This window comes from Acanthaster planci, linkage group LG06, assembly GCF_054643075.1.
Source record: "Acanthaster planci isolate LZ-2023a linkage group LG06, COTS_SCS, whole genome shotgun sequence".
Classification (NCBI taxonomy): domain Eukaryota; kingdom Metazoa; phylum Echinodermata; class Asteroidea; order Valvatida; family Acanthasteridae; genus Acanthaster; species Acanthaster planci.
Window position 1 is genome coordinate 2,349,608 of NC_141782.1, and position 16,984 is coordinate 2,366,591.

General features: G+C 43.5%; 2 protein-coding genes across 5 annotated transcripts in view; one reads left to right on the top strand and one right to left on the bottom strand.

The window, feature by feature from the left end:
• The window catches only part of LOC110973616 (uncharacterized), a 58,516-nt gene extending 54,569 nt beyond the window's left edge, over nt 1-3,947 (top strand). For all 3 annotated transcript variants that reach the window (XM_022224547.2, XM_022224548.2, XM_087137684.1), the window contains 3 exons: nt 83-311; nt 1,231-1,371; nt 1,757-3,947. In XM_022224547.2, coding sequence (XP_022080239.2) covers nt 83-311; nt 1,231-1,371; nt 1,757-1,951 — 565 coding nt within the window. In that variant the 3' untranslated portion in view covers nt 1,952-3,947. The remainder of the gene's footprint in view (nt 1-82; nt 312-1,230; nt 1,372-1,756) is intronic.
• On the bottom strand, nt 3,749-16,086 carry LOC110973617 (coadhesin-like). Of its 2 annotated transcripts, XM_022224549.2 has the most exons (17): nt 15,856-16,086; nt 15,354-15,569; nt 14,287-14,378; nt 13,389-13,510; nt 12,857-12,990; nt 12,190-12,537; nt 11,226-11,396; nt 10,165-10,353; nt 8,374-8,547; nt 8,013-8,183; nt 7,649-7,831; nt 6,811-6,981; nt 6,241-6,361; nt 5,647-5,888; nt 5,154-5,358; nt 4,536-4,663; nt 3,749-4,423 (listed from the first exon to the last, which is right to left on the bottom strand). In XM_022224549.2, the coding sequence occupies exons 1-17, from the start codon at nt 15,923-15,925 to the stop codon at nt 4,404-4,406; spliced, it is 2,757 nt and encodes a 918-aa protein (XP_022080241.2). In that variant the 5' UTR covers nt 15,926-16,086; the 3' UTR covers nt 3,749-4,403. The 2 variants fall into 2 exon arrangements, with proteins under 2 accessions (XP_022080241.2, XP_022080243.2); XM_022224551.2 differs by lacking the exons at nt 14,287-14,378; nt 15,856-16,086 and having other exon boundaries at nt 15,354-15,488.
• Nucleotides 16,087-16,984: the final 898 nt, after the last annotated feature.

Here is a 16,984-nt window from a genome sequence, read left to right on the forward strand (position 1 = left end):
AAAATGATTGAATGGCCCCTTCACTTCCTACCCCACAGTCATTTATCTGCGTGCTCTTACTGACCCCCCGTCTTTTCACCAGGACGGACCAGGAGCAGGAGATCTCGGAGAAGCTGGCCACCATCGAAGACCTCCATGGCCGGCTGAAGGCCAACGTGGCCACTATCCAACAGCTGAACGAGCAGCTGCACGCCCTTAAGCAGGAGACAGTCCGGCAGCGCTCAGACATTGAGAAGGAGCGGGCGGCCCGGCAGAACCTAAGGATGCAACTGGATAGCCGAGAGCAGGCCTTCAGTGCCCTCAAAGCTCAGGTGGGGGTCGCTAGTCCAAAGACCCATCTATTAATAGATGCTTTTCTTGGGGAAGCCATTTTTTTGTCTTGTTCCCTGAATCTGTTGTATTCAATAGAATGTATTAAACAGGTGGTACACTGTACCAGACTATTTCGAGTTCTAGATCTCACTTTCTGTTTTTTTGTATGAGACTTGAAATATTTTAGATATCACTAATCACTAATTTTAAATATTTCTCATCAAACATTGGCATGGATTTTATCTGAAATTTATTTTGTCACTGTGACATTAACTCTCAGGTGAAATGTTTTACCAAGCTTCCTTGTGGCTACGGCTATGGATTGTCACAGTGGCATATTGATGGCAAAATGCTGGTCATATGGAAAATTCTGTTCTAGAACACGGCTGCATTTGTTGATTTATTGAAAATTTCTACACACCAAGTTTGCATCCATTAATCCCAACTCCATAGATGGTTTTACAATAAACCCTCTCGAATCCTCCAACATCCCAAGAAATCATAGTGCATTTTTTGTACAGCAGTGTTAAACCAGGGTGTATGAATGCTTATATTGCAATTGGGGGTTTCAGGGCTGTTTGAATTGACTTTCAAAAAGGCGGTATCAAGTTATTGTGGAAGAAGATAAGCTTGGCTCGGCATTTTTTAGTCCAACAAATACTTTCAAAAACTTGCTGATGGATTTTGAAGGGTCTGGGAGGATTAAGATCAGCCAAACAAGGTACAGATAACTACCCACTAGCCTCCAAATGCTGTGGTTGAAGTTGTTGAAAAACTCTTGAATATTTTCTTTCTTCCTAATTTTTGAGTCCAAGAGTTGGCTGATTTTAAATTTTCTATGGTTTAATGATCTGTTGCACAGCTATGTTCAGCTTTCCAGTACAATTCAACAGCTATTCCATCTTTTGCGACTTGTAGATGGAGTCAGAGAGATACCAGTGGACTGTAAATGGGACCGTGCCTCGTCGTGGTGGTGAGACATACACAGACGGTGCGGTGTCAGAGTCCACTTACCCCTCAGGACTGGGGAGGGGCTCACAGCGACAGAGCAGAGAGAAGGTATCGCTCTGTGAGCAGAGGAGAAGTTTGGCTCGGGGTCAAGGGTCGTCAGAGACCCATTTTCACCCAACCCTTCTGAAGGAACGGGGAAAGTAGACCCCAGCCACCATTACTTTACGTGGGCCTTGGTGTTGCTTAATAGAAAGAACATAGGAAAGAGTAAATTTTGAAATACTTTTTTAGTGCTATGGCTTTTAAACTTTGTCTGCTAAGCGTGTATTTTCTTTACTTATGACAAGTTCTCACCAGAATGTGCACAAACCCACAGCTCCTTCCTGTGACAGGAATAAACCTGTACATGGACTTGCTATGAAAATACTGAAAAAGTGTCCATCAGCAGTGGTAGTGATCACTGACTGTTGTCTATCTCTTTTTTTTGTCACAGATGCAGTCGGCCATCAACAGCGCCCTCAAAGATGCTGGCGTGAGCGACCCCAATGCCCTGGACAAGTCATACTGGGTCCAGCGTGTGGGAGAGCTATCCCTGCAGCTGCAGCAGAGCAGTGAGTTCTGGTCAGAGAAAGTCCGGGACCTGTCATCCCAGCTGCAAAGGTCACAAAGCCCCTCGCCTCATAAATGACTGGGAGCAAGCTCCTCTCAATGACAGAGAAAAGATTAGCATATGAAAAAAAAAGTGTAGTCACTGCCTACTGCTATTTCGTGGCGTGGTGGATTTTGTGTTCCTGAGCAGGACATGTTGCCATAATAGCCTATGGAACCAGACCATTATCTTGACTGTGTGCAGTCCTACAGAGGCAGACTGTATGTATAAAACCTGCATTACAGAAACAGCCCTATGCTTCCCCCAACCAAAGCCGGCAAAGATGGTACTCATGCTACTAGGGAAGCATTTACGAGTATGCTCAGTCCCACTGACCAGTGACCAGCCAAGGAATATCTATCAGGGCCCATTTGCAGATTTTTCAAAAATGAACCATTCCTACGAACACGTCAGGGCAGAGCGTAATGTCATGCGCAAAGCAACAGTTGGGCTATGTAGTATAGTTTCATCACAAAGGCACATTGGTCGAAATCACTAGCTCGTTTGAATTTGTCATTAGAAATTGGTACAAGCGTTGGAAGGAATGTGTAGCCGAACTTGAGTAAAGCGAACTAAACCAGTTTTGATCTTTTCATCATATGCAACCATGGTAGAGTAGAACACGTGCCACAGTTGTTTCCAAATCGCTTGCCTGTGGCTCAAAGCAACACACAAGCCTATGGGAAGTGTTAACTATTGGCTTCCATAAGAGCATGTTTTTTCCAGCCATGACCAATCAAGTTGGCCGCTGCTCACATTGTCACTTACTAATATTTAAATAACTGCCTACTTAGATAGTCCCTAATGGTGACAATAATGTTTTGTATCTGCTCCTGGAAGACAGTACTCATTATTAAGTTTTCTCCGTAACTAGCTTAAAATTGATTTGTGTCTTGAGCAGTAGTAGTCATTGTAAATACTTCAGTTTTTATTTATGGAATGTAGAACAAGTTTATATGAAATGTTTGAGTTTTATAGCACTTGGTTATTTTATTGTGGTTTTTGATGTATCTTACAGAAACTACTCAGAGTAGAGTTCAACTTCAGACTTGAATACAGGTATTGGGAGTAGTCTGCCATTTTCCTTTTAAAGGGAGTATTTCCCTCTGTAAGAGAAGTCTATATCATTGAAAGATACGTCCTGATTGGATAGCAATGAGTCACTTCTCAAAAATGTAAGTGAATGCAAGTCCAGTGTTTCACACTTTTAAAACTGGAGCGAGAAGTTTGTAAGCTTGTGTAAAAGTGCCAAAATTAACTCTGCCCTGCTAGGTGTGAAATAATCAGACTTTAACCAAAAATATTTGTCAGTATTATTTTTATCCTTGTTCCTCTACATGTCACAATTTTTCAGTGTAAAACCCATACTCCTTTTTTATAACTTTTCTAGAACATTGTGGTGAGACAGTGAACAGTACTTTTTTAAAAAACTGCCTTATCTGGTGTACATTCCACTGAAATGATTATATATCTATTTGGTATAAACTGTGTACATTTTTAATAGGAATTTTATTTCATTCATGAACTTTTTATACACTTTCTGGCAACAGAAATGGTCAATGTTTTGAAGTGGATGTACTGAACAAAACGTTATTGATTGCAAGTATGTGAAGTGACGTGTCGAATTTCTCTAAAATTGTATTTTCTTGGAATAACAATGGTTGGATGACTTTCTGCCTTAATTTTTCTGACCAATTCCGTCCTTTTTTAATCCGGAAGTAACTTTTAAATTTGTATAATCCTTGAAAACTTTCTTTTAAAGGATACATAGTGACTCTGGCTTCCTTTTGTAACGTATGTAGATAACTGCAGTCGCTGATGTGTTATCACAGGAGATCTTTTCGCCAGTTTTGTTTTATTTCATGCTAAGCATGGTAGATACATGTACTTATATTGCTCAAAATGACAGTTCTAAAAATATCTTACGGTGACTTACAAAGCAGTCAATATATGCAACTAACCTTGTTTGGATTTAGGGGAGAAGCTTTCTATCCAAGAACAAAATGGCTAATAAATAGTTAAATTCTGCCTTAAATGTGGTCCTAATGTGTTATGTTTGGGTTTTGTGTCCCCCATAAACCGGGAGCAGCTAACCGAAGAGGGCGCAATTTAAAAAATTCCCTCTCCTCGATACGGCGCTTTTAAAGGCAGCCCGTACGCTTGCGTTGATCTGCTGTTTGGAGTGTGTTGGGGCATTCGATGTTGTCGACCAATCGCTGGTCTAGTTTGGTCATTTGGGGGAAGTATCGCCGAGTGCAGATACAGGAAAGACACGAAAACGGAACAAACTAGAGGTGGGTAGCTTTGTGAAAGCAACGTGTTTTGGGAGCAATGTGTGGCCTGTGGGTGTACAGAGCGGGAAAAGGCGTGTTTAAAATAAATGAGCTGGGTTCATCAGCTTTGGATGGTAGTATCCAAGTAGGCTTGCGAGCCTCGGGCCCATTCTGGAATACTTCGTCCAAATTCTTCGATTTGGCATACTCTGAATCATTCATTCTTCGTCACGTAACACTGTACATTGAGAATAGATATTTACCGAGTTACTGCTTATCTCTTTGAAACTGCACTGTTTTTAAAGACCATTAATAGAAACCAATTTTTTTTAATGAGCGCCATAGCCTACCTGCTAAGTAATCCACAAGTTCCCTGCACACGGCTGGTAGACTGCTACCGTGTTGGTTACTGGCCACAACTTGCACAATGTACACGTTGTCATGGAGGTTGAACCTTGAACTATCACGTAACAGATGTCTGTGAGAAAAGAATAGAAGCTTGATTGACTTTTGAAATCGTTGACAATTAAATTATTAATCTAATTATTAAATTACAACTTCTTTGTTTTGTGTAGTGTTTTTCTGTCTTTTATTTTTTGATGTCCTGAGTATGTCATAATAGGCTACGTGAAATTTGTAAGGCCAATTGGCAAATTGTGAAAAGGCCACGAAAACGATACATTAATTGTACACACCTAAATAAAAAAAACCTCCGGGTCAGATTAACCCAGAATTGGATCCGCGGACGTATATAAAAATCTGGACTCGCAATGCCCTTAATCAGCTTACAGAGATCACTGAATCCACTACTTGCAGCCATTTTACTGTTACATGTATAACTTTAGCACGAGTGAACCGCCGAATTTAAGAGTGGTGACTCCAACAATAACCGTTAGACCTCCAAGTATTCGTTGCAGCCATTTTCGAGATTTGGGGGGCGAGTATGGAGCTTCATAGTGAGCTCTCACCCTGTGATTTGTGTGGGAACTTCGGCAAGTACAATCCAAGGCTTATCAGTGGTCATCTTGATGTCTCTGATCATCACGTGGTACATTGTGGGCGCGGTGAAGTTAGACCACGTGACGGCCGACCAGCGAATCAGCACCTTGTATTCCCGCTCTATGGCGTAATTGCCGTATTCGATGATTACCGGATTGGGTGGAGCAGGGAAAGCTTAACAAAACAGGAAAACATTACAAAATAAAGAAATGTATGCTTACAAACAGAATATAAGACGAAAGAAATGAAAGGATGCATCACTTCCGTTTTATGGCTGGTAACGAGCCTGCAATAAAGCAATCCTTTTTTCATCATACGGACATCATTTATCTTAAATTAATATTTATTTCTAAGCTCACTTTGAAATAATAAGCGAGAAAAACAACTAATGCGCAATGATCTATTTCAGGTTTTCTTTTTTGTAAAAATAAACATTTTCATCAAAAATGATCATATTATAACCATGTTTGAGAGTCCTCACGACCAGGACCTGACTGTGACCGCTCATGGCCGCGTGATGCCCATACGTCGCCGTCAGGCACAGCTCGTAGTCGGTGAAAGCCGACAGCCCGCGCACGGTCATGGAGAATGTGATGTTGTCTTTGGTCGGCAACGTCCTGAACGACGTCAGGTTGTATATCCGGTAAGGGTGGACGCCCGATTTGGAATGGAGGACCGTGCTGAGACTTTCGTTTCCAGTTAGTCTACAAAACAGGAAGATTATGAATAATGCCTAAAGTGTGAGTAAAGGGAGGGAAACTGTGCCGTTTGCTCAAAAAATTCAGCTTTCAATGTAGTTCGAGTCATGAAAATATAAAATTGCTGTAAAAGTTTTAATTTATGCAGCACTGTCCACATTCTGTTAATTTAGTTTTCAATGTCGATGACTCGATTTATAATTTTATGTTTACCGTTGGATAACTTCAAATTTCCAACTTGAAATTTTACGTATTGTTACTCATCGAATGCTCAGTTTTGTTCAGTGTCTCTTTGGAGGGTTCACAATATACAGTGAATAAAGCCAACAATTCAATCTGATTTTCCCCTGAAACTCACCTTTTTCTGTAGTGTACGTTGTAATAGAGTAATGGCCACTCGTATTCCAATGGCAAACTCCAAACGACGGTGACATTTGTGTCACTTGGGATTAGAACGACGCCCTCTGGTGCTCCAAACACTAAATTATTTTGGGGAACATTGAAACAATCAGGAACATGTGCGTGACCGTGATAAAGGTTTCATGAAATATTTACGAAACAAAAATGACGTTTGATTGTGGAGTATAGTTGCCCTGTAAGCTGTATTGTACCAAATTTGACGGGAAATCGGGGCGGCTTTGAGTGCGTATAGTTTAAGTGGCACTTGAAAATCGAGTGTTTCCTCAAGTTGTGCCCGTTTGTGACTGACAAATTAAGATCCCTAACAGTTTCCCTCAAATAGCTTTCACCTCAAATAAACTTACGGTAATAAGAACTCTGTACGTTAGTTCTTTTCTCGACTATGTACTGCTTGAACTTGAAAAGAAGACTAGAGCTTTCAGATCCCTACTTCAGCAGATAAAGATGAGAAACATGCCCAGCAGATAAAATCTAAAAATCGTCAGATGTTCTGATTAGTTTAACTCACAAGGACAGGCCATAGTTTTACAGCGCCACGTCTTGACTGCATTCCCGGGGCACTGCCTACCGCCCCACTGCGGCTCAGGCTGGGAGCAATTCCTGACGGACACACGGTAGCTTCCTCCACAAGTCACAGGGCACGCCGACCAAGATGACCAGCTAGACCACAAACCGTGGACTGTAGCATGTTAAACAGTTAAAAATTGGCTAAGCAGACCAACCGTGGACTGAAGCTCAGCATGTTAAACAGTTAAAATTGGCTAAGCACAATATGAGGCTTATTGCCAAACAAAGTCCCTACTTCTCTTAAAATGTTTATCAATTTCGGGAGATCCACTCCTTTTGCCATTGCTAAGTTATTTGTGTCTGCATACTCCTCTAGTTGCGTATACGGTAAGTAAAAGTCAGCAAAAATTAACATTTACCCGGCAGTTAGTCTGAAATTACCTGAGCAGCTCGTATTTGAGCAAAAGTTACTCTGGGGGAGAATTCGTCATTACTGAAGGCTTTTGAAATTTGACCAATATAGGAATCTGAGCAAACTTATGGTAGCAGTATTAAAATACTATTCATTTGGTTATATTTCAAACATTAACTTTCAGGATGTGACACATAAATGTTTGACTGGTTTTTAGTTCTGATAATTTAGGGGATACCACACTGAATAAAACCACAGGTATATGCAGTCCTTATTAAACTAAATGTTTTCAAGATGTATTTTTGCGTTGGGTAAGGGCAAAACCTGTTATATATAATTAAACTAAATGATTTTTCACAAATGCACGCAGGAAGCGAAACTCCGTGATCAGTTCGTTTACAACACCTTCGTCTTGGCATATTCTTACTTGGGCATGGCTGCTCGTTGCACCTCTGCCACTGACTGTAGCTCCTGGGGTCGCTGCTGTCGGGACAATCACTGCCGCCTGGGCCCGGCCGGGGGTCGGTACAGGATCGAGACCGGGCCTGAACACCACCGCGGCAGCTCCGGGAGCACACCGACCACGGTGACCACTGGGTCCAAGCGCCATCTTGAAACGAACAAAAGACATCTCCAATTTAAATCTTTTCCTTTGGTGTACTGGTTACAGCCTTTTTGTTGAACATCATGTAGGCCTAATGGATAGAGATGTATTAATGTGCTATTACAGCAGTGCTTTTAAGACCCCTTGGACAGAATCTAAACAATTTGTGTTTCGAAGTTATCAATACCCAAGCAGCGTTCGGTGTGACAGGCCATAGCGTCACCGCTGGTTCCCTCGCAGTCCAGCCCGCCGTGCGTCGGGGGCGGCTCGGTGCAAGTTCGATTCCTGAACATGGTACCACCCCCGCACGTCTTAGTGCATGACGTCCAGTTAGACCAGCCGGACCAGGCGCCGTCGACTGAAAACAAAAACAAAGCAAAGTCGTCAAAAATGGTTGAAAACCGGCGGCACGAGAGGACATGTCACAATAGGAAATGCGCTAGTTGAAGTGAATTCTCGCAAAATTAGGCAAAAGTGGCAAGCTAAACAACAGCATCTTGGGCTACCTCAAAGTTTGATATAATTGTTCATATTCCATCACAGCTTACCGCCACAAGGCTCCGGGTTGCAGTCGGGAATGACCTCCGTTGCGTTCCCTTCACAGGAACGGCCGCCAAATGCCGGCACGGGATTGGTGCAGTTACGGCTCCTTACGATCTCACCCCCACCGCAGGCCAAGGTACAGTTACCCCATGCCGACCATTCGGTCCAGTTACCGTGCACTGTACAAGAAAAGAAAAGTCAGCCGGTAGATATACATGTTTGGTGAAATGCAGTGTAAAATTGACACTCTTTGACATGCAGGCCTGGTCATAAACCAGCCAGATTAAAGATTATCGCTGTGACTGTAAAGGATTCTGCCGTCCAGGACTCGGGCGCCCTCACCCCCGGTCTCTCCTCATTGAAGGAAATTGCACTAAAGGGATGCGACGCTGCCGTTGCACATGAGTGGACAATTTGGAAAATGTCCTTTGAATTCTCTGTTCGGTTTTGATAAGTGTAGATATGGTTTCTGATCAGATTCATGTCAAGGTTGGCTTGTATTTTATGGGCACTCGGTTTTTGGGACGATTTTTATGCAAACCACTTTGTAGGTGCCGGCTGACTGTGCGCGTTAGGGCGAAAACAAAACTGTGCTATACCACACTGGTGCGGATAGCATAAGGGTGCAGCCCTATAAGTGGGCATAAAGGCCGTCCGCCGAGCTCATTGATAAAAGTTATACACTCAGAATATCTTATATTAGAGCCATTAATTCAGGAATTCAAGAGATATTGCACCGAACCTCTGGCCAAGACTTTGACAGGGCTTCTAATTCTGAGCGATTTGGATGCAATCGAGTCCGAAAGTGGCGCCATTCAGCCGTTTTGCAGAGGGACGCTTTTTCAAAATGGCTACTTTTCTGGGCGGGCAAATTTCCCTCAATTTAGGGGTGGTCTGCTTTGGGTGAGCATTTCTCGAATACTTATCGCTCAACCCACCGAAAATTGGGAGGAAAATGAAAGAGGATATGTTGATCATCATTTGTCTGTCCAGCCTGGACACCTGTGAGAGCTGTGAGTATTTTTAAAAGAATTTTGAAATATGGCGATTAATCACTCGTGTATGGGAATTTACTTCCGGTGTGCACCCATAAAGTTCTTGCACGTCTTGAACCAGGATTCACGCGTCGGGCTTTTTTATTCGAGACGTATTTCGAAGACTGTGATACCGCTGGTCATGTTGGACAGTTACGAGGTGTTAGTCTCCTCTTTTATGAGTAGCATTCGTTATTCTCAGGCTGGTTAGGGCTTTACGGGTAGAATTTATATCGTATAGCTGGCCAGTCAGCAAAGCCTTTCGCATGTACTCCTGGAAACATGTCAGAGCGCGTAATTGCGAAGAACAGGGGGAGGGGTCTCCTTGTCAAGCTTGGGAAAAAAGGATAGGCCGCTAGTAGAGTGACAGAAAGTGGGGATGTGCCCTTGGTAGGGTTGGAGAAGCACCATCAGCTACCCCATGGCCACAGCGATGCCAGTAGATCGGTGGCGTAGTCATGGGGGGGGGCACGTGCCCCCACAAATTCCCAATGCCCCCAAGTGTCCCCCAGTGCCCTCCCCCCGAAAAAACCGGATGAATGGATATTGAACAAGGCTAACAAAACTTGCCCCAAAACCACACCACTGAAAGCTGGTGCCTCCCATGAGATGCTGGTGCCCCCTTTGTGCCCCCCACTAGTAAAATCCTAGCTACGTCACAGCAGGAGATACTTCTTTGATGTCAGTTCTTACTTTGTCTTCCTCTAGAAGTGATTAATACAGAAAACCTACACTCCAAGACACTGATTCCACCCGTTTTACCTGGGCAGTCGTAAACATCCATACAATCCTCCTGCTGGAAGTAGTTGTCCGGTATCCCCACCCCGGGGCAGTCATCACCCCCATTGGTAGGCGGTGGGTCGCTGCAGGTGCGCTCTCTGGTCTTGATACCAAAGCCGCACGTCTTCGAGCATGGCGACCATTCTGTCCACTGGGCCCAGTTGCCGTCGGCTGATTCGACATAATTAAAAACATCAAAATGTAAATATCAGCCCCACCCTTGTTACTCTGTTGCAGAGGAATTCACACAAGCCTTGTTCTTGACCTTCAAATATTCTGTCTGTACAAGCACACACTTCTTTTCCCACATGCGTGAATGCGTCTTTGCGCCTGATGCGGTCCGGGCCCAATTTTATGGCAATGCCGAGGACACGATTTGATGCTATCAGTTTCCGCGTATTTCATAGAGACCGTAAGCTGTAAGCACGGCAAAAGGCACGCTTACCTGGAAGGAAAAATGTGCTTAATGTGGTGACAAAAAAATGGAAATGTCATAACTGCAAAGATCTATGAAATAGTGCTTTAGGGCATAGTTTGTTATAGTGAGCACTTTTCTGCTATAAACTGTGAAGCAGCTCCGTGGAAAAAGGCCCGCTACCGTAAGGGCACCGATTCTCAAAGGTTGGTACGGAAACGTGCACAGAATTCTTGAAAGGTCACAAAAATATCGGGAGACATCGGAAGACTCGTTCTGCAGATCTGCTGTCGAGATTAAAGAGGTGTATAAAATGACACAATACGACTCGGCATTCTTTTTGCATTCTGGCAAAAAGCAATACAAGAATTTTTTGTAAGTATGGCGAACTGCTTCTGTTTTTCAGGATGATCACTCAAATTCTGCCACCTATTAAAGACACCCTATCGATAATGTCACTATGGCAAGTTTTTTTTCTGTGCAACACGAATTGAATCAACGGTCCGAATAAATGTGAAAAGGATATTTTTCCCTTACGTGTGGATGTGAAATTTGGTACGGCTTTTTTAATATGATTCAGAGAGCTATTAGAACATAATGTAGCTGTATGACGCTAGCATCATTTTACTTCTGCAGGCGGCGTCTCCGCAGTCCGTGAACTCAGCGTCCTCTCCAGCGCAGTCAGACCCGCCATGCTCCGGGGCGGGGTCGGTGCAGGTGCGCACACGGCCCGTGGTGCCACCCCCGCAGGTGCGACTGCAAGCGGACCAGGTCGACCACGGGGCCCAGTTACCATCAACTGCAAGAGGAGTTAAACGATATTTTAAAGAGTGTCAAGGGCAGATTCAGAATAATTTTTTTGGGGGGGGCGGCAAAAGGTTGATAATTTCGTTAATTATTCAGCTCAAAGAGCATCTTTTTCAGTGGTTCGACCCGTTTATAACCCGATTTGCTATTATTCAAACGTCAGTCAAGATATTCTTTTGTTTAACTGTCGTGACATACTGAACATGCCTTTGTCACGAGATTGCTAGGCTGTTTGTCCTAGGCCTATGTCATGACGCGTCGATCTGTTGGATGGTTGTGGTAATTTAGTTGAATAACTCAGTTGATCTGTACTGGAAAGTGATTCAGTTCACTCTTAAGCAATCCTGCAGGGGCATGATGTCACGATGTGTCTCTGTCCTCTTTTCGTGTCATAATCCTATCTGTTTCTTTTCTCAAAAGTAATTTCATTTTCTTTTAATCGTAAACTTTTTATAACCTACAAAATAATAAATTTATGAAATGAAATGAACGCGTCCAACGTTTTCTCACACAGTTATTTAGAGGTAGCTCTTTTATAATTATATTATTCTTGAGTTCATCCTGAAAATGTCGATTACCTGCATCTCACTACCACTCAGGGACGTAGCCACGGGGGTGGGGGTTCCCGGGGGCACGTGCCCCCCCATTCCCGTTGCCCCCCAGGTGCCCCCACTAAAAAAGGCTAACAAAAGCTTGCCCCCAAAAGCCACACCACTGAAAGCTGGTGCCCCCTCCCCAAGATGCTGGTACCACCTCTCTACCAAATGAACACTTTTTACCCTCACCGGGACAAGGATCGGGGCTGCAAACTTCCGTCTCCTCTGCCTCCCCTGGGCAGTCATCCCCACCCCAGGAGGGAGCAGGATCGTCGCATGCTCTGCTGCGGGTTATGCTTCCACCGCCACAGGTCACTGAGCACTCGGACCACGCGCCCCACCCGGACCAGCCGCCGTGGACCGGGCACGGGTCCACCGGGCACGCCTCGGTCATATTGGCGGGACCCGGGCAGTCTGCACCCCCGTTCAAGGGTGGAGGATTGTCACAGGCCCTTTCGCGGTACCGAGTACTCACTCCACACGTCGAGGTGCAGTCTCCCCACGGAGTCCACTCGCCCCACTCGCCATCTTGAGGTCCTTACCAGAAATGAATCGGGAAAAATTGTTTCTTTTTTTTGGTCTTACCTTATTAAAATTAGATTATCTAAACCTTGGGGAAGGTGATAAGATTGTTTCGTACATGCATGTATGTGTAATGAAATAATGTGAAAACACTCGTATTTTTATGAAATTGACGAACACTTTTAAGAATACATTTTCTCGCAAGCGGCAAAAATAGAGCAAACTTTCTTTAAAACAGTTATCTTTAAAACCTGCAAATCGAAACTGACATTTTAAAGTACATAACCACGTCTTCAAATAATACACAACAGTGTATTTCTAGAGTATTATTTACCAGAAACTTCAATGTAGAAATATTCATATCGAGGGGAAGACACAATTTGCCGTAACTGTCTATCATAGTAAGCAACCTCCTTATCATGATAGTAGTAGTAGCCAGTGTCCTCTTTGGTCAGATAAGCCGTCCATCTGTAACCGAGATAAATGAAGACATTTATGGATTTTTTAAGCTACCTCTTTATAAAGCTTTAGTTATTTCTGCTGTTATGTTGAAGTGGGACAGTCAGATAATGAGTAGTTTCAAAACCCACAAATTGCCTGCATGGAAAATTAATTCAAGAAGTATGGCAGGTTGATACGGGGCACATTCGTAGTCTCATTTCTGATATCAGAAGTTACTGGATCTGTGATGGACAAGGAGACACCGAACTCTGCTTGCTGCAGTAGGTTTGGCGATCTACTTTTATTAGAGAAAGGTCAAGACTCGTGTAGAATTGGGAGTGGAGAAAGGAGACGGGGAAATGTTGCTTTTCTCTCTGCCTCGCCAATACGTACACGCGAAAAAAGATGTAGAAAAGCGAACGTACCTGACGTATCTCGAGTACACTCCCCGGTCTTGACGCAAGAAGCCAGACATTTCAGCGTTAGGCACTTCGTCTCCATTAGCCTTGTACACGAAGGGTCCCTCTGTGATGAAGCTGGGGCTTTTCTGAGGAGCAGTATTAAACGACAAATGAGTTATTGTAGGGTGGAGCTGCATCTCCTGTTTGTAAATTACATTCGGTGACATGGGGCTTCTCCCCCCCCCCCAGTTTGGAGATTTGTTAGGTTACATCGTTTAAATAAGACTTGAGGCTATGCATGGCGAAAGTACTAACTATGTGAAGTTTGCGGTGACACCATGTAATCAAATTCTCTCTTTGAGTGTGTGTGGTTCTGAAAAGAACCGGGGTTTCCACGTTTAAAAACGTGGAAATAACTTGAGCATTCTGGTACTTCTCTGCAGAAAATGCCACACTGAAAAGAGAAAAGGCGCCCTTTGGCCCAAGTTGTACGACTGCATAGTTGGGCAATCTTCAGATGAGGTTGTGTTTTACTCGGCTCATAATAAAGTTACGAAGGCGGGGTTGCCTTCAAGGGTGCAGAATAGAGCTAGGCTGGCTGAGTCTGGACTTGGCCTGAATCGGGCACGCCAGACTTCACATACGGAAGATGCAGGTAATTTTTTTGTTCGATTTGATTGGCTTGGCTTTGCTGTTAGGTGGTTGGTATGGCCTATGTAAGTTTGGATTGAAGGACCGGTTCGCTGTTAATTTTGCTTAAAAGGTTTGTTCTAAGAAGCTCTTGTTAAGTCTGGTTCAAACTCAGACAAAGCCGATGTCTCGCAGCATATTCCGAACGAGGCAATCATACGTCATATAAATTTACGGGAGTATACTACTTTTGCTTAATCCCAAATTGAATCTGTAAATGAATTTTACTCACTATGAAAAAATCAATCTCGAGTTTTTCCCCTTCCCAGGCCGACTCATTGCGGTAATCTAAGTGATCCAAAGCTTCCAGTAAAGTATAGTAACCTGTAACACCAATCGAGATCAAGACTCGGAATTTCTTCCAAAATTGCCCCTACAAGTAAAAGCAATCTTTTTCTCCCATTGCACTATGAAAGTGCAATTATTCCGCAAATTGCTAAAAAAGTACTAATAATTTATTTACAATAGGATAATTTTGCATTGTCCCGAATGAGAGCTTGAACATGAAGGTACACAGGGGTGAGATTTCTCAGGAGCTTTCCTGATTTCAGATTTTTTTCATCTTGGTTTTCTTGATTTCAGAATATATCAAACTATCTTTTTAATCTGTAAAATCCAGAGTCAACCATTGAGGTGTTTTAATCTATAAAAGTTGATATAGACTGACGCAAGAAATGGTTATTTTGTATTTTTAGGCAAACGAGAACGTATACTTAACACCCCATTCTGACAAGCATTCTAGAGTCCCGCCGAACCAAATTTAAAAAAAGCAAATTTTGAATTACACAAAAGTATGGCAAAAGTTCGACGTCTGAAACAATTACGAGCGACCAGGGGTGCCAGTAGGCCAAAAATCGACAGTTTGAGGCGCTCGTTGCGACACCAGAGCGACTTAGTTTCAGACGTCACTGTATTCATGGGCCGAACCCAATGCAATGTCTGCATTAAGTTTGTCCGTCTGAAACCTAAATTTAATTGGGTCGACCCAAGTCGCTCCCTTAATTCTATTTAGTTCGGCGCGACCCTAGAGCACATGTTTGAAACGGGTGTTTGGACACCACGCTGCAGTGGGCCCTTGAAACCTCTACCGAGTATTCACCGAAAAATCGAACTAGGTCTATGTACTGCTGGAAAATGATGAATGTCCCCAAAGTTGTGAAATTCCTTGGTCTCTCGACACCAGGGCTGGCCATTTACAAACAGTCCCATTATTTACATTAACTGGTACCCGGAAAATGTCCAAAAGTAAGGGCTGTCATGAAATTGATCTCTGTTTCGTAAAGCAACGAAGGCACGTACTCGCCGAGCATTTTCTGGGGAAACCGTCCCATTCCCCATTGGCGCAGTGCAGTGTTTCCTGGGACAGCAGAAAGTCCGGCTGAGTTGGATCTTCGTCCTCGTAGTGGTAGCCGAACCGACACCCAAATGTGACGGTCCGCTCGTTCCCCGTTGACGAGAGGACGTCGGTCACTTTAAACCTGGAGAACGTCTCGTCGAATGCCCCAGCAGCGCAGTCTGGAAAGAGCAAAATCTGTCTTATACTAGTGACGCCTATGACAACAGTTGTAATGATTTATTTCGGGTGAAAATACCAGTTATGGTCTCTTTAGATAATGCCATTTCAATTCGCTGCCGTGGGTCTTTGATTTTTGTGCAGTAACTTAAATGAAACCTCCCCTAGCTACGTCCCCTTTGATATCTTTGACCTGCCAATACACTGGCGATCCTTTTATTAAAAATTAGAGACGTCGTTGAATTTAGAGAAGGTTCATCGCCAGTGTCACATAATGACCAAAGTTACCCTGGTAGGCTTCGTCCACCATAGCAGCAAATATCAATAAGATCAGCGAAAGTCCGTTCCTTGTTTCCATCTTAGGGTAACCGAAGCAGAATCAGATTTAGTCCTGAGCACTTAAATGTAGCTGACTCTCTCGTCTTAAATTGGATGTGATTGTCATCCACACAGAGACTGACGTCCGGGTTAAAATCACACATAAAAATGCCTCCTTCAACAGAAAAGTACGAAATCAAACTTTAGAACGCGCGCGTATGGTATGCAGTCAAAGCACCGCGCGCAGTTATAGAACCCAGAGCTCAGCACGTGCTACCACGCTTAGCAACATAATTGTAGGAAGTTGGGAAGGCAGGGAGCAACATTTTTGCAGTTAATGTTGACTGACTCTTTTAATGCCTCGCTGGAAAGCTCATAACATAGACCGATCTGCAGGTGCAACAGCCCATATGAAGAATGTGCCCGTATGGAGAATTGGCAGATAATAAATTGAAAATCAAATGAAATCTGAAGGACCAAACAACACATTGTTTTTTGTTTGAGCGGCCTCGGGGACTTCAGTTGCCTGCCATGGGGCTCCAAACTTGGTTGATTTTACACTATTTTCAATGGCGCTCAAATTGGTTTAGTGCACCCATATCAGGTACAAAGAAAGTGCGCCCTCTCGATCTCACGCGACGCGATTGCTACTCGAACTGGTCCCCGGCTCGTCCATTGCTTACAGCGTGTGCAGTCCTCAAGTGCTGGTTACCCAGATGGATACATGCGAAAAATTGACGGCCACAGTGGATCTATTTTGGAGAAATTAATCGCCAATCATGGGTAAGTTTACCACAAATTAAGGTATAGATAGGTTCACAAATAAATCAGATGATAAAATTCGGTGGCTCAAATGTACTTGTGTGTTTTGTTTTGGGAGAGATTAAATAATAGTGCCTCAAAGTGGTAGTAAATTCGAGCCCATCCCTGCGATCAATTCAGCTGTCATATGTACATGTACATTGTACGTTCGCATGCACTGTACATACATGTACAATGTTATGTCTGTAGATGTACATGTACTGTACATGTACATATCCGACCGCATGTGCATGCCACAAAGTACACCTGTAGACGTGCAGTTAATAGGCCTGATACA

What these genes read in the sequence shown, in the direction of transcription:
- LOC110973617 (XM_022224549.2), bottom strand. Translation starts at nt 15,925, where the DNA reads ATGGAAACAAGGAACGGACTTTCGCTGATCTTATTGATATTTGCTGCT. An exon ending in CGGAGACGCCGCCTGCAGAA is followed by an intron (nt 10,354 to 11,225) that starts GTAAAATGATGC and finishes ATGTCGAATCAG; the next exon opens with CCGACGGCAACTGGGCCCAG. An exon ending in TCACACCGAACGCTGCTTGG is followed by an intron (nt 7,832 to 8,012) that starts GTATTGATAACT and finishes GTTCGTTTCAAG; the next exon opens with ATGGCGCTTGGACCCAGTGG.